Here is a 23,795-nt window from a genome sequence, read left to right on the forward strand (position 1 = left end):
AATTTTGAAAGTTAGCTTTCTTCATCATAAAGATTGCTTTGGTTCTTTGTATTTTTATATACATTTTGAAACCTGCTTGTTGGTTGATGCTCATACACTTATAAAATAACTTCTGAGATTTTGATTGGGATAAGTTAAATAGACAAATTTGTGAAAAATTGATATCTTTACAATACCAAGTTTACCAAATCATAAATATACACCTCCATTTATTTAGGCATTTAAAATGACTTCTTTTATTGTTGTATTTTTTTCTATGTAAAGGCTTTCCACAATCAGATTAAAATTATTCCTTGGTATTTTTGCATTTTATTGCTATTGTTAATGCTATTTTGAATCTATATGTTTTCAATGGAGAAATATAATTTTTATATATTGATGATCAATATTGAATTCATTTATTAATTCTAGTAGTATATCTAAAAATTCTTTTTTCTGCCATTTAATTATCAATGATGAGAGTTCTATTTTTTCTTTCTAATCTTCATATACTTTTTTAGTGTCTTTTAAAATTTTTATTTTCCCCTTTATTATTCCTTTAGCTATGTATTCTTTTGCTATTATTTCAAAGTGCATATCTTAAAGCATAAAAAATGAAAACTTATTAGAGTTCCATAAACTTCAGTCCTTTTACTACCACCAAACTAATGACCTATGAACACTTTATCTTCTTTTATGCTATTATGTATGTAGTGTGTGTATATCTATATATATCTATATTTAAAATCATACTATACATTTTAAACTCAAAAGTTTATTACATTTTGGTTTTGCCAGTGAAAATTTATTTTGTTTTACTTATATATCTTTCTATTGATCTTCCTTCTTTCATGAATTTTTATGCTGCCTTCTAGGATTATTTTCCTTCTGTCTAACAAACTCCCTTTAGTGTTTTCAGTTAGGATCATTGTTAAATATCTTACTTTTGTTAATTTGGAGATGCTTTCATTTTCTCTTTACTATAAAGGATAATATAGGGGTCTGGAATTCTAGGTTGGCTATTATTTCTTTTCAACACTTTAAAGAGTTTATACCATAGTCTTCTGGCTATTATTATTTTTTCAGAGAAGCTGTCAGTTTTTTGTTGCTCATTTGCAATTATGTCTTTTATCTCCCTCCACAAGCTTATAATTTTCTGAAGTTTTACTATGATGTGCATATAATTGGTTTTCCTTATATCCATCTCTCTGATTTCATACCATTTCTTGAATCTGCAGCTTTATATCTTTTATCAATCTTGGAAAAATACTGGCCATTTTCTCTTCAAATATACTATTGATCTATTCTCTATATCTTATCCATGGGGGACTCTAATTACACATAAGTTAGACCTTGCATTTTGTCTCAGATGACTCTGGCTGCCTTCTATTCATTGGTCTTCACATGAATTGTTTGGTTATTTCTACTGACTTTTTTTCCAATTCCACCAATATTCTCTTCTACTCTGTCTAATTTAAACTCATTTATTGAGTTACCTTCAATTATTGTGCAGGTGGTTTTCTATTTTTTACTTCCAGAATTTTCACTTATTTGTCACATTTATTTTTTGCTAAAAACTCTTAATCTTTTCCTTTAATTTCTTGAACATATTTTTCATAGTTATTTTCAAATTCATGTCTGGTAACTCCAGTGCATTCCAATCTCATCTCTGAATCTAACTACCATTCTAGCATTGGACAATATAAACTCCATATGTCACTGTTTCTCACCTACCAAATAAAGAGGTCTATTATTGAGATAAACAAAACTACTTTGCTCTTACTACTTGAAGCATCACCTTACAATATTGAGCTGTGCTTAGCCATAAACTGTAATTAAAAATAAGAGGTTTATGCAAGATTATCTCTAGATTCTTTTCTAGATCTACAAGACCTAAGTTATGGCTATTTTCAAATATCCTCCATGTTTAGTACTATGCTAGGTACTATGGAGACATTTATCCAAATTTAGTATTTAAGGGAATAAGACTTAGACTGAAAACCTCATGGCACCTCTCTTTTTTTGCTGCTTTACTTGTCTTTAGCACAGTCAGTGGCACAGGGCAGGTGCTCATTAAGTACTGTTGAATGAATAAATGAGTAATTTGGCTAACTGTATTAGAAATATAGATAAAGGGACAGAACTTATACACATTTGATGAAAGACTAATAGAAAATAGTAATTGGTTGAACATAGGAACTGGAAGAGGAAAGATGTAAGGAAATGATAATTACTATGCTCTGTTGAGCATTTGCTATATATCGGATTCTGTTCTGAATGTGCCATAAACATTATGCCAGAAAATCCCTATAGTTTCTCTTTGAGGTAAACATTCAGAGCAAGGCTAAGTTATCTGAAAGTGGCAAAGGCAAGATTCAAACTCAGCTTGGTCTGACACTAAAGCTTATTTATAATCATTATTTAACGATGCCTAAAGTTTTAGGCAGAAAGACAGAAAAAATATCTTTTCATTGACAATTAAAAATCTGTAAACCTAGACATACGAAGATAGAGATAGATAGATAGATACCGATTGACATATATAAAATAAAAATATTCTTTGCCTTTGGAGGTTTTTTCTTCTCTTCTTTGGTGTTTTTTTCCTACCCTGAAAGAAAATATACTCTGTCTTCCTCATAAATCCATAACTCAACTGCCAATGAGTACAGAATCTTTAAAGATTTTATGTAATATAAGATGGGTTCAATTCTTCATATTCCAGAAATAGATTTTTAAATGCAAACATACATATTACACATACATAATTCCCCACATAAACAGGAGAGAAATATATTTTCCTTCACATAGCAGATCAGTAAGAAAATATTTCACTAGTCCAGTAATCAAACGTAATTTCCAGAATTAATAAGAATAAATATTCTTGTTCCTCTTTCAAATGACACTTTAGTGAGTGGTTATTGTATCTTATGGCAAAAAGTAAATTTAAAAAAAACTCAAGAAAGCAGTTAATAAATTTTATTTTACATATACAATATGAAGATAACACAATTTTATCACAAGGATTCAAAATAAAAAGCCTAGAAAGAATTTAACGGGATAAGTAGACTAAAATGAACACTTCTTTCTATTGCCAGCTTATCTTCTACAGTAGATCACCATGTAGCAATTAGAGGCAACGCACTCTCAGACCTCATCTCCTACTGTTCTCCTCGTTTGCTCCATTTTAGCATCACTGGCATTTGTGGCGCTCCTTGTACACAACAAGCACATTTCAAACTCAGGACTTTCATACTAGCTTTTTCTTCTGCTTGTAATATTCTTGCCCCCAGGCATCTCCATAGATTGCCCTTTTATTTCTTTCAGGTTTCTGTTCAAATGTTACATTTTTAGTGAAGCCTTCTTGATCACCCTTTGTAAAAGAGTAACCCATGCCCTGCCTTACCTTCAACAGCAATCCTGGCACTAACTCTTGCCTTCTTTTATTTTCCTTTATCACTTGTGTTATCATCTGATATATTCTATATTATTTGCTTATTTCTGCAATTACTAACCATCTCTTCCCTTAGGATACAAGCTCTATGAAGAAAGAATTTATTTTGTTCGATTTTGTATCTCAATGACCACCACAGTACCTGGTGCATGGTAGCCTTCTAACAGATATTTGTGGAACAATTGAGTGCTAGATGTACACGGAATCATTTTCAGAAGGTTTCCAACTCTTCTAAGCTAATAGGAGGTTATACACAGAAATTTAGCTAACTCTTCCAATTAAAACATAGCGTTGGCACAGGAAAAAAAATCACCATGCGTTCATTTTTTTCTAGAAGAATTATTATACATACCTATAAATGTTTAAACCAGAAGTATTGATGGAAAGATTTTGAACTGTCTCCATCTCAATTAACTTTTCTATCACAATTCACCTAAGGAACATGGAATCCTGTCCTATCATTTGGTTGTTTCCAAAGAAGTAAAAACTGCAGGGACCTTAATAAATATTTGTTGAATTGGAACATATATATATTTATATACATTTGTCATGTATATATTCTATTACAGACAAAGTTCTGTGACATTAGAACCTCTCATTTAATTATTTGATGAAGAAATATTCTATTTTCTCTTGTGCCTCCAATGAAAACAGAAGGCCAAATGCTCCAACCTTGTAAATTACCAAGGTATTAACCAAAGCCAGCTGCAAGGTGAAACTTATAAATGCCCCTCTTTTTATAAGAAGTCAACTTGAGCATGTGTTCTTCTTGGTATTATATAGTATTTGATCTCTCTTATACATGCCTTCCAATTTTTCAATAGTACATCATCTTCTTTATGAGGTTTCCTTTATCCCAATAATGTATTCAACATTCTCTGAAGAAAACACACACATACACACAAATAAGTTCATTTTTAAAGTCCATTATTTGTATACAGCATGTGGTAACATAATAAAGGACTGAGGTTTTTAACTGTCTATTTAAAAAAGTACCTGTGATATTAATTAAGATATTTATATGAGTGCCAATGTAAAACCATGAAGAAATTGGTCAACAGTATTTAAAACTGTAACAGTAACTTAAATTCACAATGAAGAGATGTTAGAACAGGAGACTCAGTTTTGCTTAGAGCACAAGTCACGCTCTGGTAGAAAGCGCTTAGAGAAGCACTTAACTCTTGCAAGCATCCAGGAAGTTATTTTAGCATTGTAAGACACACAGTGCAGTAACATAGGCACTGAGGCAGTGCCCTAGGGATAAGATGGCCAATTAACAACGTTTGCACAAAAGCTTACAAGACTGATCCACTGTTACTTAGGTCCCAAATCAGATTTTTGAAAGTGAATCCTAAGTAAAAAGGTGAGGACACTAGGCCTTTCTATCTTTTGATGTTTTGTTGGTGTTTTATATGCTCTGAATCTTGGGTCACCAGTCAGGCATTAATGCCTATATTCCTGTTATAATATTCATAAAGCTTCCTTTCATTCTTGAAAATGTTCCTGTTTGGGAATAAATTGTCTGGCCACCCAATATAAACCCTTCTGCATACATCAAGTGAAAAGCTTCTTTATCTAAGAGGCAGGAGTCATCCAAGACCTTCTCTTTGCAGACCACGCCCTTGGAGAGACTCATTAAGATGAAAGACACAAAAAGGCCTAAGAATTTATTTACTTTTGATGATTTAAAGAATACATCTTGCTGTTTGAAAATAATTTCAAAATTATGTTTTCATATTTATATAAACATGATTTTAAAATATGGACAATTTTTAACTTTAAATTTAGTCTTGGTTATATGAACACTACTGGGACTTCAATATTTAAAAAATATATTATACCAAATACCGGTATTTTTAATAACTGGGTTATTATTATGTTCTCTTTTCCCAAAATAAACCCACAGTCTCACAAACAATGAGGGATTATTAAATAAAGGAAGAAATGTTAGGATATCATGTCTATTTTTTCCACTGATTATAACCTGACATTGTCAGAGATCTGGTCCTTTACATAGAGTGGGAAATCTCCAAGATGACTAAAGGAGGTTGAGTAGTGGCTCAGACCTCAGCCACTCACTAATTAACTTAGCTGCTGTACCAGGAAATTATGTGAGTAAATATGGCCATTTACATAACTGACTTGATATTCAAATCACTGGATTATTAACATAGTATTTTGCCAAGTCTTATGCAAGTGACTTTTGTCTAAAAGAAATCTAAACACTGAATCCACACATATATTTTTTGATTATTTCTTCAAGCCCATAAAACAATTTTAAAATAGTGTTTAATTGTCCCTACCATGTCTATATATCTGTAAGAGTCTCTGCTCATAATTATAATTATGATTTATGAAGAACAAAAAAGTCCATTACTGAAGTTCTTTCTCTGGAATCCCCTACTTTTCTTCTACTGCCTTCTTTTCTCCTTTCCTCAGTTTATCTAAGGTGATTGGACAGTAGTCATCCAGCGCTATAGCAACTCCAGTTCAGATTCAGGGACCAAGAACTTGTAGAACTTGCTGCTTCAGACTATTCCATCTTGGAGAAGCTCATGCAATTCTAAGTTGCCCCTTCTGTGCCCTGCCCCTCTTTCTCCTCACAATGTGACAGGAAAGCACTTGGAAAGGCTCGTGCCCTTGCTTGGCACTCTAAGGCAAATTGTAACACATGGCCTTGACTGTCATTTAAATAGGATATTGTCTCCTTTCCCCCTTTTCTAAAGGATGAGCATTTGAAAACAAAGCAACTTTAATTTAATTTTTATGGATTAAAGGGCATAGAAACATGATTGGCTCAAACAATTTTAAAGGTCTATTGATAAACCTATATCCCTGAGATATAGGTTTGTTCTGAGCTTCTGTTTCCTTCAGCCCTTACATCCAGCCCTTCAGTGAGTCTTGTCAAGTCTATCTCTAAAATGTGTCTCAAATTTGTTTACTTTTTACCTTCTACAAATATCATCCTCATTGTAGCCATCACCATCTCTTGCCTGGGTACAACAACATCAGAATGGTCTCTTTATATGTATTCTTGCCTCACTACAATCTATTCTCCACAGAGAAGGCAGTGATCTTTTAAAAACAAAATCAGGTCAAACCCTCCAATACATTCTTACCTTGTTAGTATACAATATACACTCTTCACTGAACTCTAAAAGACCCTTCAGGATTCAGCCCTGGACTATATGATCTTTTACCTTTTCCATGCCCTATTTCGCTCACCTGCTTCCAGGCATGAAGCCATTTCTATGGTCATTGAACAGGCCCAGTTCTGCCCAATCTTCCACTGATCTTTGCAGAGCTGGCTCTTTTGGCATTCAGGTTTCAGCTGTAATATTACCACCTTCAAGAGGCCTTCTACGGCTATTCCATTTATAGCTGTCCCTTGCAACCTCCACTGGAACCACATTATTGTGGAGACAGCAAACAGGTTTTTGTTTTGTTTTGATGCTAAATTTGTAAAGGCTAGGTGCAAAAAGTTCTGGTACCTTCCTCTCAGGCCCCTCAAGGTTTGAAGACTGGCTTAATAGTCATTGTCACCAGAAAATCAGTGGAAATGCAGAAGAAAAGGGGTTCTTCTGGAAGAGAAAGGATTGAAGAGATCTCAGAGAGTCTCTCCTCACCATATTTGAGGTATGGGATCTGTCTCCCTGGGACTTGTATTTCTGAAATCTAATGATAAGACCCACTTCTTTTGAGATTTCTGAAGGAGGGATGCCTGAAGGACATGTGGAAACTACAGTTTACCATTTCTAAGAAGGAAAGGATAGGGATGTCCACACCCCAGTTCTCCACATTTCTGGGAGAGGATGAGTAGAGGATCTCTTTACTTTCCATGATCTCATGTGAAAGTGACTGGCATTAGCTGAGGGATAAGACTTGTAGAACTGCACTGATAGTTGCTTAGTGGCATTTCTGGAGGCAAGAGACATTAAGTAGTAGATATGGGACATACCACTGGTAGGAGCTGAATGAAGATGCCCTTTGTGCATCCTCCTAACCATAGAAAATTACCAGTGTCCCAATTCATCACCCTCTTATATGTGTCCTCGATGCAATGTGATTTTGAAGCTTGCCCCGTCAAGGGATGGAGCTTTGACTCTTACCTATCCTGTGACTTGCTTTGGCCAATAAAATTTGGTAGAAGTGATTGTGTGTCAGTTCTGAGCCCAAGCTCAAAAGGCCTTTGAGCTTTCATTCTGTCTTAAACCCGTGGGATATCTTGGACCATGCTAGCCTGTTAGAGGATGAGAGACCATGTGCAGGAGAGATGACTTTTCCAAGTAATGCACCTTCCTACCAGCCAATACTCTTATGCCCTGTCAGCTGGTGGTAGACACATGAGAGAACCTAGCTGAGAACAGCCACGTTCAGCCTAGACCAGATGAATTTCAACCAGCCAACTTGTAAGCAATAACAAATGGTTATTATTTTCACCTACTGAGTTTTGAGATAGGTTATTATGCTGCAATAGCTAATGATACCTGAGTGAAAAAAGCTGAATACTGTCTAAGAATACCATTTGTTACCTTCTTTCTATGCAACTGTCATTCTAAGACAAACCACCATCAGACTGACACTGATGGAGAAAACAGATCTTTCCTTTGTATCTTAGCCCATTTGAGCAGCTATAACGTAAAACCATACATGCAGTAAACAACAGAAACTTAATGCTCATAGTTCTGGAGGTTGGGAAGTCCAAGATCAAAGCAGATTCAGTATCTCGTGAAAGTCTGCTTCCTCACAGATGGCCATCTCCTTGCTATGTTCTCACTTAGTGGAAACGAAAAGGGCCTCTCCAAGTCCTCTTTTATGAAGGCACTAACCCATATTCATGCGATCTCTGCCCTCATGGCCTGATTACCTCCCAAAGGCCTCATCTCCTATTACCTTGAGAGTTCGGATTTGAACATACAAATTTTGAAGGACAAAAGCACTCATATCATAGTGCTCTGTCTCAGATGGCAGCTGGGTCCGGATGTAGCTAGCATCCCAAGTGCTGGGCCAAAACTGAGTGATCGCACCACAGCAGAACCAGCTGAGCAGTGACCACGATTAGGGATAGGATTAGGATGAGAGCCTCTGTCTGGCAGCCAATGCAAGCAAATCTTTGGATAAAAGATAGTGGACTTAAGAGGTTTTAATGTTGCTATCTGAAGCACTAGAAGTTATTATGAGGTTTTTGTTAAAAATAAAACAGCTCTATATGGAAAAAATTCAGTATTTTTGGTTAACATCTGAAGTGATTTAAAAGAAGTATAGATTTATGAACTATCATTATTTCCTTTACTAGCTGTGTTTTATGACTTCTCATAATTACTTTAAAAGGGCTTTTATAAACATAAAAGTTTACATTTCAAATGGGTAAAAATGGGTTTCTGGTAAAATAACTTGACAGCAAGAATGTCCTCAAATATCAAAAACACAGGTAAATCTGTCACCTTTGATAAAGAACAGAGTCAAGTCCAATTTATCTTGTTTTGCCTTAGTTGAATAGTCAACTATGCAAAGCTCTTTGCCTAGTCGCTATGTTGTCATTTTTTTCTCTTTTAAGCCAGCAGAGACTAAAGCATGTTGCAGCATATGAATTAAAAAATTCTAGGTCCAATCAATTAATTTATGGTTTTGTTTTCATTAAAATTATTTCTTGTTGTATACATATTTTTCTTTTTCATAATATAAGGGGTATAATGTAACTTTGCCAGGTAACTTTGAGGCCTCTACTCTGCCTGAGCCCCACCAAACTGTTCTTTTGGGTGTCATAGCTCTCAGTTGCAAACAGGTGCTTGCAGAACATTTATTGAGGAAGTGGTTGAAGACTAGATGCTAGAGCGTAGTGAATATGACCCTGAACTTTGGAATGAGACATATCTGGGTGCAAATCCTGACTCCATCAGAGATTTGTTCATAGCCTTATTACACTGTAAAAATAGCACAACAAAATTACTGAAGGAGTAAAAAAAAAAAGACGAAATATGTAAAGCACTTAGTACTGTGTCTAGGCTAGCACAAGGTGATTCTTACAAAATGATTCTATGAAAATTATGGAATAAGCTAAACAAATTCTACATTGAAAATAAATGTTGCAAAAAGAAGTTACAACAAAAAGAAGCACAATTTTGTAGACATAAACTTGACATAATATAGGAGCCAAGCGATCATTTATGATGTGCCAATGTTGAATTATTCTTTTAAAAAATGTTGTAGACAGACTTGGTTGTTTAAAAATATTTAGGAGTTAGATCATTTTTCACGTTCTAACAATAATAAGAGATTAAACAGGGTTGTGCTCTATTATTGATAGTGTAAATTTACCTTAAGTTTGGTAAAAGAATGAAGAGAACATATGATGAGGACGTTTTCAATTGATGATAGTCTTATCTTCCTGTGTTGCTGTCCTTAGAGTCTCTGCGCTGGGAGTCTTTTATAGGTGAGAACAATTTTTCCTGTGACTCTTTTATCAGAGGAATAATTCCCTTAGATATAACACAAAAAGGAACCCATCATTTTTTCCAAACTGTGAGACTCAGTCCATACTTCGTCATTAGAAAATTTTATGTCCTTGATTATTTAACCTCTACAGATTTCACTTCAATGAATATTTGAAGTCTATATTAAGGAGAATTAATTCATCATACTTGATGTTCCAGGTATTATTAAAAATGAGAGGACCCAATTCCAGTCCTCAAGGAGCTTACAATTAAGCCAGAGGACAAAGTACAAAACTATTTCTAAAACAAGGCAGGGGAATGTAGATCATCATTAAACACAAATTGTGTTCTGTGCTGTTCAGAGGCATAAGAGGGTTTGATTGATGGGAGGAGGGCAGGAAAGGAATCACATTATAGCTAACACCTGAAGTAAGCCTTGAATGGCTGACAGAATTTCCATAGCCACTTCACATTTTGAGGGGAGGCAGCAATATGAGTATGCTGAGACATGCTCATTCTGCCGTTACAAGTCATTAAATCTGGTTGTAGTAAAATGTACATTTAAGGGAACTGATAAGAGTAGATTGGGTGACACTGTTCAAGACTGAATTCAGCAAAAGGTTTTAATTCAGCAGAAAATAAGAATCTCATGTTCTTCATCTGAATAAGAAGTAGGCTTGTTCTCTGCAGATTCTTTCAATAAACATTTATTAAATAAACAGTAAACCCATAATTTCATAATTATTTAGTTACAATGGCCCTCCCAGTACTATGACTCTATAATTATTTGTAAGTATATTTATTTAGTCTAACAAACAGTGGATGGATTTTGTCCACTAAAATTTTTTTACTCTGATGTTTCTACATTTGAACATAGTCCCTCCACCTTAAAACTCATTTAGAACCTTATATCTACTTTGCTTATTACATTTTGCATTTTTATATCCTATTATTATTATATATTTATACATGTCTGTTTTTTTTTTCCTCAATGTTAAACTACAGGCGGTGGGGCCTACATTCAATGTATCTTTGTATACTCTGGAGTGGCTAGTTTAAAAAGTGTTCGAGAATATATGTTGAAGAAATGAACAGTTTAATTAACATCTGCTTCCTAGTGAAATCACTAGACTCAGTTTAAATGGTTTAAATTACATACTAATTTTTACCTGGAATATTCTTGTTGGAAATGATTGAAAACCGTATTTAAAAGGCCAGTTTCTCGACTCTCTTAATACCACTGCTTTATTAATTTGTTGGAGAGAAAACACGTTTTTTCATGTTCATTATACTTTTACTACAACAGTAACACATGTTCACTGTAGAAAACTTACACATTACATATAACCAAAAGGAAAAAAATCAAAATCATCATAAGCCCAACCTATAAGTAACCACAGTTACTGTTTTAGGGGAGTTTATGATGCAGTCTATATGCATTTTTTAAATGCTTTTAATAAACATGGCTAATTTGCCCTTTAGAAACAGTGAACTATATTACATGTTCCTGGAATTGTTGAGAATGCTCTTCACTTATACTAACACCACGTCTAATCAGTAATATTAATTTTGGCAGAATGGATAGAGGAAAATAGTTCCTTTATAAATGTGCATTTTTCACATACTAATTAAATTGAATATTTTTCATAAATTTATTGACCTTTTCTATTTCCTTTGTAAATTTCCTCTTTGCTTTTTGGCCTATTTTTCTATTGGGGTATTTCTTTCACTCTCTCTCTCTCAAATGATTTTTCAGAACTGGATGTATATTAATAAACATTTTCCCAGGTCATTTGTCTTTTACCATATTTCCTTTCGGAGTCACTGATCCCTAGGAAGAGAGTCTAATAAACTAAGTGATTGTGTCTTCCTTTCATTTCTAAACTGAGTAAATGTCATGAGCTAGAATGTCTTCTAGGAAAGAAAGCAAATCTAAACACAACCAGTGTAATATTATTTTCTCTATGAAGAGAATTACTTTCAGAAACAATGGTAAACACAGCATTTAAAATAAAAAGATGCCCTAATTTACTTTTGGCAATTACTAAGAATTTAGAATTGATACAACTACTTTCTTTTTTACCCTTAAGAACATCATACGTAGTGCTGGCCTAAAGAGGAATATAATGGGAAGTGCATGCTAGGGATGACAAGTCAGATTTGGTAATTACAGTTAACAGTAACGTCTGTTCATCCACTACTGATGCATTGAAGTATTTCAATGGGATATGTAAGGGAGTCATGTATGGCTGTGCCCCATAAATTCAATAAAGAATGAACACTCTTATGGTTTGGTAACTGAGAAGTTAGCTGGGGGCAATGGTGAAATTCTTTCTTCTTGAAAAATGGAAACTATGAAGGGGGGAAAGTGAAAGACACTACAAAAGGGAACAAGAGCAACATGACATTTTTCTATACTTCTATACAGTATAGAAAAAAGAAACAGACATAAAGCAGATGAGATTAAAGGCTAAGGAGAAACATATTTTAAAAATGTATTGAATCCAAATTATCAAAAATGGTACAGTGATGATTGTAAATTGTTAAATTTATATCAGTGGGGCATTACAAATATGGAACAGGTTTTTTTTTAATGTTTTCAATGGAATTTATCCCTCATATGACACAAAAACATTTAATTTTATCTTCCTTTAGGCACAAATGTTGAAAGAAGTTTGTTTTTTAAATCTGTTAAAGTTTTTAAGTACATACATGCACACAACTGAACTTGGTATGTGCTGCAAGCTGTTTGTTAAAATTTAGAGTCCTGTCAGATTCCCCTAATATTTTCATGTTTACCAGCAGTAGCTTCAGAAGCAAAGGGAAAACCTGATCATTTATAATTGTACTTGGTTTAGACAAATAAAAGGTGTTTTGTTAAGGGTTCTAATTGAAGTCACTTTAAAATTCAATAAAGAGAATTAGCTAAAGAAGCAAACAGTAGGTATACGATAGTTTGTGACCATGAAACCAGCCTATATTTAAACCATTTCCTGAAAGAAAATAGAGAAATATTTGTTGACCTGGGGATGCTGGTGTATCTAGAAACAGAATAAGCAATAGATAATAATAATTTGGAATTTTATTTATTCATTTCTCACTTTCTTCCAAAATCTTGTTTCAATGTTATAAATAAGAAAAGGGGCATTTTGAAACAGAAACAAAAATATAAGCATTTAACTCTCTCATAAATATCTTAGCAATTATGAAATTATTAAAATGTTTAAGAAAATAACTCTAAAATAAACTAGAGACAAAATTGTGGGCTTCCTGTTAGGTAGTTTTAAAGCATTACTTTAAATAGTATCAATTAAGTGTAAATAAGGTGAATTTAATAATCTGACAAAGAAATAAAGCCTGGATACCCTTAGTTCAATTCACTAGTGATGGAAAGGCATATAAAGTACAACTGCTTAGAGAAAGAAAAAAATCAAAGGGACAATACCTCAAAAATATAGAGAATGATCACCAAAAGTCTTTTGAATCATGTTTTTCAAATGGCCATTTGAGTAGTGTGACTCATGCAATATCCTCCCCCCTTGGCCTCTTTCCACAGTCAGCCAAAAATTAGTGGTGAAAATCACATGAGAGGGAAACGTATCAGGTGGTTTGAATACGAACATGGTTTGCATCACCATCAATGTCGGACTCTAAAGTTTAAAAAACACGAGTGATACATTAATGGTTTCATTCCTATGAAGTGGAAAGGAGCTATGTTTAAAAATTTTTCTTAACATCTTTATTTTTTGCCAGCTTGATTTCATTATTCCCTGATCCGTGAGCCCTGACATGTGAATTATATTTTCTATGGTTCTAAGGTAACTTTTAAGCTTGATGATTTTCACCATTGTGAATCAATAATATAATTTAGCCTATTTCTTCCACTGTGGCAATACTGAAATAAAAAATGTTAAACCAGTTTATCTGTTTTCTAATGCCTGGTTTTTACTCTTCTGAATTCTATAAATCATTCTGTTTCTCATATATATACAAACATATGTATACACTGTATATATATTCACATGTATATAAATTTACTATATATGTATATATAACTATATATATGCTTATAAATATCCATATATACCTCCTATATATGTATATAAACCTACTATATATGCCTACAAATATATATATATATTCTCTCTACACACACATACGTGCACCTACACAGAAATCTGCAGGAAAATGACACCTTCAAATATTCAAAGGGATGCCAAAAGAGTTCCAAAGCCAAGACTGCTAGCACCAACCCATGAAAAGATGTAGTTAAAATCACAAAATACTTCTGTGAACACTGAGAAAAACCAAACCATAGAAACGTTTACATATGAGCATGATTAGAAGGTGGGCAAACTGCCTAATTAACTTTATATAAACTCTTGACATAAAAGTGAAAAAATGAAACGTAAATGATACCTTTTCTTAGCTCAACCGTTAAAAAAGCCAATTACCTACTTGTGAACGTTTGCCACATACAATAATACTTTGAAGACACTTCATAATCAGAAGTGAGAAACTCTAGGCACCCAACCGTCATTTTATCTGTGAAACGCTAGTAAAACATAACCTGAAAGGCATTCCTCCCAGCTCTAAGGCGACATCAGTGTTATTAAGGAAAACCTGTGCCTGAGTTGGCTGAGTACTGTCTTGCGGAGTCCTCTGTCCTCGCGGAGTGGGAGGGTCACACTGGGAGAGACTAATAAGGGCAGAGATGCGTCCCCCTTCCCCACTCGCAGGGAGCTCACTCCTCCGCGGTGCCGCAGCCGTGTCCGGACTCCACTGCGCCTCTGAGGGGCTCAAACACGAATTCAAGGTAAGCTGCGCGGCTTTGCTACCGACCCTTCACATGTCCTCTCACATATGCCCGGGCCATGTCATCTGCTCGTGTTTCTGGTTATCTGTGTGCATCTGCTTTTCAGGAAAATGTAAAAACTGTGCTAACACATGGAAATATGTTTAGGTGGATAAATAATGCACACCTGCATACGTTCCCATAGGGGTCTCAAGGATGGGACCAAAAGCGTTTGGCAGGAGACGGCCGCTACATACCATGTACTTCGTGTTCCCATGTTCACATGATGCAGGCTGCATGCATTACACTTAAGTTCTAGGTGGTTTTTCTGGTTATGTGTGTGTCTGTGAAGCGTAACTATGAGCACTGTTGAAACGGGTAGAGACAGTCATCCAATACATTACAAAAAAAATATGTGGGATTAAAGGAGGTAAACAAACTCAGTATCAATTCATGCCGTTAGAGCGCTTTTTTTTTTTTTTTTTGGACGGTGTTAGCCCTGGAAGCGAGGGAGCCAGTTAAGGGGTGTAAGCTAAGAGATTCGGGGTTCCACACGCTGCCCAAGGGCCCAGGGTTACCTACTCCACATGCGGGTGTTTCTCTCTAGTGCGGCTTCTGCGGGGCGGCGCGGGCGCGGGTGCGGGCGGAGATCCCGGGACTCCAGCCCAGCCACTTCCCGGAGCGTCCGGCCCTGCTCCTTAATTACCCTGCAGCAAGCGCAGCGCGGCCGGCAGGAGCGCCGCCGCCGTCCGACGTCCTCGTTTCCGCTGCCGCCACCGCCGCCGTCGCCGCCGCGGGAACGTCCCAGAAGCGGTGCGAGGAGGACGCGGCCCCCGCCTCCGACGCCACAGCTGCCGGAGTCCCGCGGCCACCGCCGAGAGCGCGCCCGCGCCGCCGCCGCCGCCGCCGCCGCCGCCGCCGCCGCCGCCGCCGCCTCGCCCGGGAACCGGGAGGCGGCGCCCCGCGGCCCAGCTAGGGCGCTGCAGGGTCGTGAGGAAGTTTGTTGGCCAGGAACCAAGCACACCGTTGGGCACGCTAGTTCCCAGAGAGCTGGTGGGCGCGTAAGCGAACCGGGTTAGAGGTTACTGAGGGAGTGGGAAGTCCGGCCAGAGGGTGGGCAGAGGAGCGGGGGGGACAGGTGGGTGACACAGGAGCCGCAGAAGAGCTTCATTTGATGAGAAGGTGAAGAGGCAGAAGGACCAGCGTGCCTTGTCAGCCTGAGGGAACAGTGGGCTGGAGAGCAAATAGAGGAGGGCCTAGAATGCTTATAATGAGTAGTTTTGATAGAACAATCCGGAATAGAGGCAAGGGAGTGATCATGAGCCACAGCTTGAGATTGGGAGATGGAAGGGTAAAGGGAAATAAATTGCACCACCGCCCTCAACCCCCAATTCGGAAACGGTTTACTTAGTCTCATCTTCTGCTTGGATGAGTCTGAGGATTAAGATGCGAGGATAATCGCTCTGCTCCAGAGGAATTTACATTTGCCTGTTAATGGAGGAGATAAAACAAAAACACTCCAATACCTATTTCCAGCCTTTCCGCGACCCCCCCGCCAACAAAAAAAGGAGAGAACACCGATGCCTGCCCCTCTGTCTGAATCAAACACTACTATAATTCTTTAGGAGATTAAAGGAAAAAAAGAAAAGAGCCCCAGCGCGTCTGTGTGGTCTTAGCATCTCCTTGGGTGGGAAACTTGTAGGACCCTCTCTAAGTAGAGAGATCTTTGATATGCGCCTGCAAAGCTGAGATAGTTAGGTGAAAAACATGCATAAATGCCCCATCCTGAGTTGGGCTGACAGGGTTTTGGGTAGGAATATCTCTTCAGGATGAAAAGGGGGAGGGTGACCCCCAGAGGTAGAAAATTTATGTTCTCCTTAGGGGACAGAAAATGGAGAAAGTAACTGGTAGGCGCTCCTGTCAGGTTTTGTCCTTCCTGAGCTAAGTGGTAAGGGACCTAAGCTGGGTTTCCTAGGAAAGGAGCGAGACAGTGTGGCAAAAGAGCAGAAAAGTGAACCTGAAATTGAAATGGACAGGTCCGAGAAAGAGCCAAATGGTGAAGAAACCCAAATGTGATTATTATCACAATTGGGACATCATCTCCATATCTGAGTCATTCTCATCCTAGAAAACCATCCAAAACAGATGGGAGCTGATGGTATTTTCCAAAAATGGAAAATTTCCATTTACTTTCTGGTCCTCCAGTTTAATCTCTCCTGCTGCAATTTTAGTTCATTTTCTCCAAGCAGGCAGAAGTGCCAGTGTGGGTACATAGAGTCAGTGGTTCTAGAGGCGGAAGAAGATATGAACTTAGAAACCATGGGAGTGTGACTAATTGGCATCACAAATAAAAATTCAAGGGAAGAATGAAAAATAAACTGAAATGCAAGGAAGCAGGTCTATAGAGATGCTAATATATAACCCTGAAAAGATGCTGAATAAAACAGAATGAATGGGACCAGAGTTGAGTCATCTGAGGCAGGCCGCATTGAGGATGTACATCTTAAACAGGCAGAGAATAACTAGCTTAGCAGAAGAAATCGAGCAGGGAGGGCATTCCAGCCAGAAGAAATTGCATGTGTGAAGATTTAGAAGTGGGAGCAAACAGTCATGTGCCTGCTAAGACAGAGAATCCAAGCAGGGGTGAAATCTGAGATGAGTAGAGCAGACAGCACCTGCCAAGGAGAGATTGGAAAGGAGAGGCTAAGAAGCAATGGGCTTTTTAGGGTGTTATTTTGTAAGCCAACAATAAAATAATCAGATGAGCAAGTTGCATATTAAATTGGATAGAAAGATGGTGAATGCAGAGTAAACTATTAGGCCTCTCATCTGCGCATATGTTATGAAGCACAAAGAATTTCTGACCTCCTCTCTTTAAGAGAAATCCAAGGTAATTGTGAAGTTGGAAGATTATTAGATCAGAAAGCTAGTAGAGCCCTTCACATTCAAAAAAAAAAAAAAAAAAGGAAAAATGGATGAATTTGAAAATATGGCCATATAGTATATATTAATTTAAGATGATATTAGATTATTATTATAGATATATCTGTGGAAAACAGAGAAAAAGAATTATAATCAGAAAAAAATGTAGGTCAGTTGTGATGGTTGAAATTGAGAATGGTACTGGAAAAGTTGATGGAAACAAATTATAGTTCAGAGAAGTGAGTTGGTAAAACAGCCAAGTTTTTGAGAATGGAGAGAATAGGTTAAGCATGCTCAAAGGGAATCTGAGATTTGAGACCCTCTGAATATAGACACCAGTTTGGAAGTAACAGAACAAAATAACAAAACTGAGGAAATGTGATAGAGTTGGATAGGTTTCAAAGTAGTACAAACATTGGGAACTAGGGGGTATGCTTTCTGTTGAGGCAGAGAACAATTTCAGTAGTACTATTTTTTGTCCCACTTAGTAACTAAAATTATGTTCACTGAGCTTTTAGTAATTTTTACTTCTCTATCATTCTTTTCTTCATGCATGTCATTCTACTGATGTTAAGTCCATACCTGTCTACATTACTTAATGGTTCCCACCCTTTCATTTGTTTATTTTTAGTCCAAATGTTTTGCCTTAGACTGTATCATTCTACAGATTGACCACATGAATTTTGTACTAAATGTCAAGTTTAAAGATGACACAGATGAATAAAATGTAATCTGTTTTCTCTAAGATGTTCAAGCTAGGGAAGAGACAGAATGCAAGGCAGTTATAGCAGAACTGTGTGCAGAAGCCTAAGTGGGTATTGAGCTCTGTTGGATCAGAGGACAGTGAGTAGTGAACTCTGCCTGGGATGATTCGCACAGACTTTATGTAGGACATGGCATATAAGTTTCACGTTGAAGGCAAAGTTAAGTGTTTTCCAGATTGGAGAGGATTGAAAGGACTTTCCAGCAGCTAAAAAAGCATGTGCAGGAACCTGTGAATTGTGAATGATTTGGTGGCAGAGAGCGTTTGGAAGGAGGTAGCAGGACAGGAGACTGGATAGATGAGTTGAGGCTCCAAGGTAAAAGAGCCTGAGTGTCTCACTTTGGAGTGGGCAATGAAGAGCCACCAGAAAACTTTGAGCAGGGCATTTAAGTGGCTAGGTCTTTGTTTTAGAAATATAATTCTTGGCCGGGCGTGGTGGCTCAAGCCTGTAATCCCAGCACTTTGGGAGGCCGAGGTGGGTGGATCACAAGGTCGGCAGATTGACACCATCCTGGTCAACATGGTGAAACCCCGTCTCTACTAAAAATTACAAAAAAATTAGCTGGGCACGGTGGCGTGTGCCTGTAATCCCAGCTACTCAGGAGGCTGAGGCAGGAGAATTGCCTGAACCCAGGGGGCGGAGGTTGCGGTTAACCGAGATTGTACCATTGCACTCCAGCCTGGGTAACAAGAGCGAAACTCCGTCTCAAAAAAAAAAGAAATATAGTTCTTGAGCAGTTGGGAGGTGGAAATAAAGGGAACAAGATGGAGGAAAGGAATCTAGTTAGGAGTCTATTCAATTTTCCAGATTAGGAATGGTAAAAACGTGAACTAAGGCAGTTTCAGTGAGGATAAGACAGTTGGTATGGATTCAAAAGACATTTACAAGTAGATTTGATAGACATTGACAGAGATTTGATATGGGGAGGGGGTGAATAAATTGAAAATGATTCTGAAATTTTTAACTTGAATTCCTAAATTAATGATGATACCTGTAATTAAAATGTGAAAGTCATGAGGTTTCTGTAGAATATAATGAGGGCAGAAACTTTGCCTAAATTGCAAAAGACGTCTGCAAACTTACTTCAGTGTCATTACTCCAGCTACTGATAAAACTGTGAAATAATGCTAGACCTAGTCCTAAACTCTTAGGGATATTGGCCTGAATTTTTTACTCTACAGGCTTGGCTCTTTAGCTGGTTTTCTCTAATAGTTTACAAACTCTACTACAGCTTCACTAAAGATAGATTCTAAAGATTGGTGAAAGAACAGATGTGTAACACCTGTTGTTTTTGCTTATTTACACAGTGCGTCACTTCATAAAAACAGTATGACCAGATTTTCCTGGTGGAGTTATGTATGTATAGGCATACCGGATGGTGGTCAAGAAGTTTTGATTTAAAAATCAGCCTCCTACATAGTCACACATCATTTCCCTTTATAATAAACCCTCTGAAAACATGAGTTCTTTCAGTCATTTAACAAATTAAGTCTACTTTTTTGAGAGTTGAGATGCTATGTACATTAAATGTAACAACTTATGTAAAGCAAATAAGTATTCTCTTTCTATTTTCTCCTCTTTATCTCTTTTTTCATGTGTCCTTTCCATATTATTTTCTATTTTGGTATTGGCTCTAACATTCTGACCTTTTACCTAACACCAAGTTTCAAAGATGTACAAAGAACGCTTTAAATTGTTAGATGGCATAATAGTAAAAATATTCATGTTTCATAGGCAGATTTGATTTGACTCACTCAAAAACTGGTGCTGAGGGGCTCCTATCTTATTTAGCAAGCCCACTATCCTATCATTTTATGTACATATTATTCTTAGTTTTTTTTTTTTAACTTCTTAATTTCTATCTCTCAAATAAAACATGGTGTTTGTTTATTTTTGAGCTCTGTGACCAGAGTGGCACCATGGACTTTCCCTATTTGGCTCACTGCTGTATCTCCAGTGATTGTGACATAGTGGAAACCTCATCCTATCAATAGATAACAACAGGATATCTAGATGCCAGGTATTAATAGGATATCAATAGGTATCAATATTGATAAGATGAGGTTTCCTAATGCCTATGATTAAGGTAATGAGTAATGATTAAGGTTTCCTAATGTTCCTCTCTATTCATTTTGTGTTTACTATATAAACACTATATAAACAAATAAAGTTTAATAAGAACTTTAAAAAAAATCTATTTCTTATTCAAATATTCTTGGTTTGGATAGGTGCCTTAATGATTTCAAGAGCTAGATTAAGCAAATTGAAGGGACAATGACGTTTTAAAATTCACTTACCCAACTGGTACCCAAAATTATTTCATATGGCAAATGATGGTGAGGATAATGGGTTAGGGGTAGAGGTTAGGGCTAGGCCTTCAGCCATTTATTATCTGTTTGCTGCTATGAGAAATACATTACAAGGAGGGCTGTCTGAATGATTTTAAGCCTTTATGGGCTCCATCAATGTTGCCTACTCAAGACTGCCAGTGCTGGGCACACTCAGCCTTGTGACTTTAGTACTTTATAGCACTAGGGAACTCTCTGGGGTCTAATAGAATTTTGATAGAAATAGCTGAAAATTTAAGAAAATACATGTAGGAATGTGATATGTCTGTCCCACATCCTGAGAGAAAACATCATGTTATAACAGTAAAAGCTTTTTAGTCAGGCAGACTAGAACTTGAATCCCAGGCTTTGGGATTACTCTCTGAGCTTTAGTGTTTTTTATCTGCAGAATGGAGACCGAATTCCTGTCTTCAGTACCAACATTAGGCTTGCTCTGGACCCTACATTTTAGAAGACTGCACTGTAGTCTTGCTCTGGATGAGTACCTGCTCTCAGGGTTAGGCATTTACAGAGCTAAGGGGACCTGCCCACCTAAAACCTGAGCTTCTAGACCAGGCTCTGGATAGCCAAGATCTGAAATTTCCTGAAAAAAAAAAAAAAAAAGACCCTTAACCTCCTGCAGAGTCTGACATACCCCATCCTTGGGTCCATCTTCCCAGGGAAAGACCACAGGTGTAAACACTCCTAGGCCCAAGGTATGGTAAAGAGTTAGCTGTTTGCAGGCATTGTGGACAGAGCTTTGACTTATTGGCATATTACATACGTGTGTGTAAGGATTTTCACGCTTCCAGTGGACGCAGGAATAAAGAAAAAATGAAGGATGAGCTTTGGTTCAGGCCAGAGGACGACTCACCCCATAGTGCCTGCTCTGTTACATTCTAACTTGTCATGGACTTTCAATACTTTGTGAAAGTATTTACTGAAGCAAAATGAAAAAACATTATTTTTATCAGTGTTATTAGCTTTATTTTAACTTTCAAATATTTAAACATATGGTATGCAGACCTCTTGCCCTGTACCCTGTCAGTGTTTTGGGCAGCTATGCCTGCCTCTTGAGATACTATGGTTATTATAATAAGATATCATATATAAAATAAATTCTACTTCAGAAAATGAGACCATATCTGACCAACTGTCTCAGTTCATTTTCTGTTGTGATAACACAATATCTAAGACTGGGTAACTTACAAATAAAAGAGGTTTATTTTGGCTCACAGTTCTGGAGGCTGAAAAGTTCAAGATCAGGCAACTGCATCTGGTGGGGGCCTTCCTGCTGTGTCATAACATGGCAGAAGGTAGGAGGGGCACACTGAGAGCCAAACTGGCTTTTATAACAGACCCACCCTCAAATGATAATTAACCTAATGTCTTAAAGACTCTACCTCTTAATCCTGTGACATTGCGGATTAAGTTTCTAACACATGAAATTTGGGCAACACATTCAAATCATAGCACCAATATTCTCTGTAGCCTTCTAAATAGATATTGTGAGCCATCTTAGGACAAACTTGAGAAAAAAAATTGAGGACCTCAGCATTCATATGTATTTGCTTGAAGTTCTTCATTAGCTGCTCCACTGAGAAAGCATTAAAGATCTGTATTACAGCCTAACTTTTATCTGGGAGGAGCAACATATTAAAGTGTTATACATGCACTTGAATTCATTTGTAAAACTATCTTGATAATCACCTAGCTAGGACCTGCAGGGACAGGAAGGAAATGTGGGAAGTTTTGATGAGGAAGGAGGTTGTGGACAAAGCCAATAATTGAGAAATCCAGAGAAGGTACCAGAGGAGTGTTCAGAGCATCAAGAAGCAGCCTGAGAATTGCAGGTGTCTGGGGATGGTGAGAGGTTTCTTGTAGGAAAAGGAAAGTTTCAGAAAGACTCAAGGGAAGCTTTGACCTTGTCAGTTTCATTGAGGTCAACTTGTCAATGCCTCCAGAAAGGTTTAAGATCTGAACAAATTGTTTTTAAAACCTGTACAAGGATTTATTTTGAGACCTTGATGAAAAGTTTTTCAAATATTTCTAGCTGAATGAGCTACATTTCCATTTTATCAGGATCTGAACAACTGAACCCTCAAATAGTAAATACATTTTAGAAATGTGCAAAGAGAAAAAGTATTCATAATGATCCTTGAAATAGGATCTTGTAATGCCTTAAGAATTATTTTTAAAGATTCCAAAATATTTCAAGATTTGTTAATTGGCAGTCTCTTAATTTAAAAAAAAAATTCAACAAATATGAATTGAGTCTCTGCTTTTCCAAGTACTGTGCAAGGCACCTAGGATACAGTGATGGACAAGATAGATATAGTCCCTGCCCTCATGGAACTTAGAATTTAATGGGGAGCAATAAACATATGTATACAGAAAAATATCTAAGAAGAATGGTACCATATGAGGCTGGAGAAGTGGATAGGGGCCTGGTTATTTTGGACTTATAGGCCATAGAACAGCTTTTGAACTCCATTCAAAGTACCATCAGAAACCATTAAAAGGTTTGAGGCAAGGAAGTGACATGATCCAACTTTCATTGTAAGAAAATTTTTCTACTGCTATGTAGAGAATAATTGTGGTCAGGATTCAGTAATGGATGGGGGAAACCAATAGGATGCTGTTGAGGGGTCTAGACCAGGGTGATCTGAACTGGGATAGTAGCATAAGAGAAATAAGTGGATGTGAGATGTGTTTTCAGTAACACTGACATGACTTCTTGATGGTCTGGAAGTAGGAGATGGGGATAAGGAAGGTAGAAGAATCAATGGGATCCCTGGGTTTCTAGTTTGAGCATTTTGATGGGTAGTAACTATTGAGACTGGGAAGAGCATGAGAGGAACAAGTTGTGGTTGGAAATCAGGAGTTTATTTGGATGTATTAAGTTACAGATATCTGTGTGACATCTAAGAGAGAACTTTGAATAGGCAGCTGGATACACAGTCTAAAGTACAGTGAAGAGGAGTGGATGGGCGATGTAAATTTTAGATTAAACATCTTACAGATAATATTTAAAGCCAAGAGAATGGTGACATCATCTAGGGAGACATTATAAAGAGGAAAGGAGGGCTCACAGATCCCAATATTAAGAAATCAGATAGAAGA

The 23,795-nt window shown here is 37.0% G+C and overlaps 2 protein-coding genes and 1 long non-coding RNA gene across 11 annotated transcripts in view; 1 reads left to right on the forward strand and 2 right to left on the reverse strand.

Moving 5' to 3' along the window:
• LOC144582405 (uncharacterized) overlaps positions 1 to 17,148 on the reverse strand; it is a 69,870-nt gene extending 52,722 nt beyond the window's left edge. Inside the window, exons 1-2 of the mRNA XM_078370892.1 lie at positions 17,082 to 17,148; positions 15,242 to 15,709 (exon numbers count right to left, since the gene is read on the reverse strand). Coding sequence (XP_078227018.1) covers positions 15,242 to 15,709; positions 17,082 to 17,148 — 535 coding nt within the window. The remainder of the gene's footprint in view (positions 1 to 15,241; positions 15,710 to 17,081) is intronic.
• LOC144582161 (uncharacterized) lies at positions 493 to 9,909 on the reverse strand. Its single transcript, XR_013534316.1, has 2 exons — positions 9,749 to 9,909; positions 493 to 4,308 (listed from the first exon to the last, which is right to left on the reverse strand). It is a non-coding gene; the product is annotated as an uncharacterized LOC144582161 (long non-coding RNA).
• COL19A1 (collagen type XIX alpha 1 chain) overlaps positions 14,596 to 23,795 on the forward strand; it is a 359,940-nt gene continuing 350,740 nt past the window's right edge. For 6 of the 9 annotated variants that reach the window (XM_017971197.4, XM_017971198.4, XM_017971199.4 and 3 more), the window contains exon 1: positions 14,596 to 14,680. The gene's annotated coding sequence lies outside the window, so the exon portion shown is untranslated. Of the gene's footprint in view, positions 14,681 to 15,465; positions 15,721 to 23,795 lie in introns of those variants that run through there. The other 3 variants (XM_008994637.6, XM_078369496.1, XM_035296028.3) reach the window with 2 other exon arrangements.

Source organism: Callithrix jacchus, chromosome 4 (genome assembly GCF_049354715.1).
Source record: "Callithrix jacchus isolate 240 chromosome 4, calJac240_pri, whole genome shotgun sequence".
Classification (NCBI taxonomy): domain Eukaryota; kingdom Metazoa; phylum Chordata; class Mammalia; order Primates; family Cebidae; genus Callithrix; species Callithrix jacchus.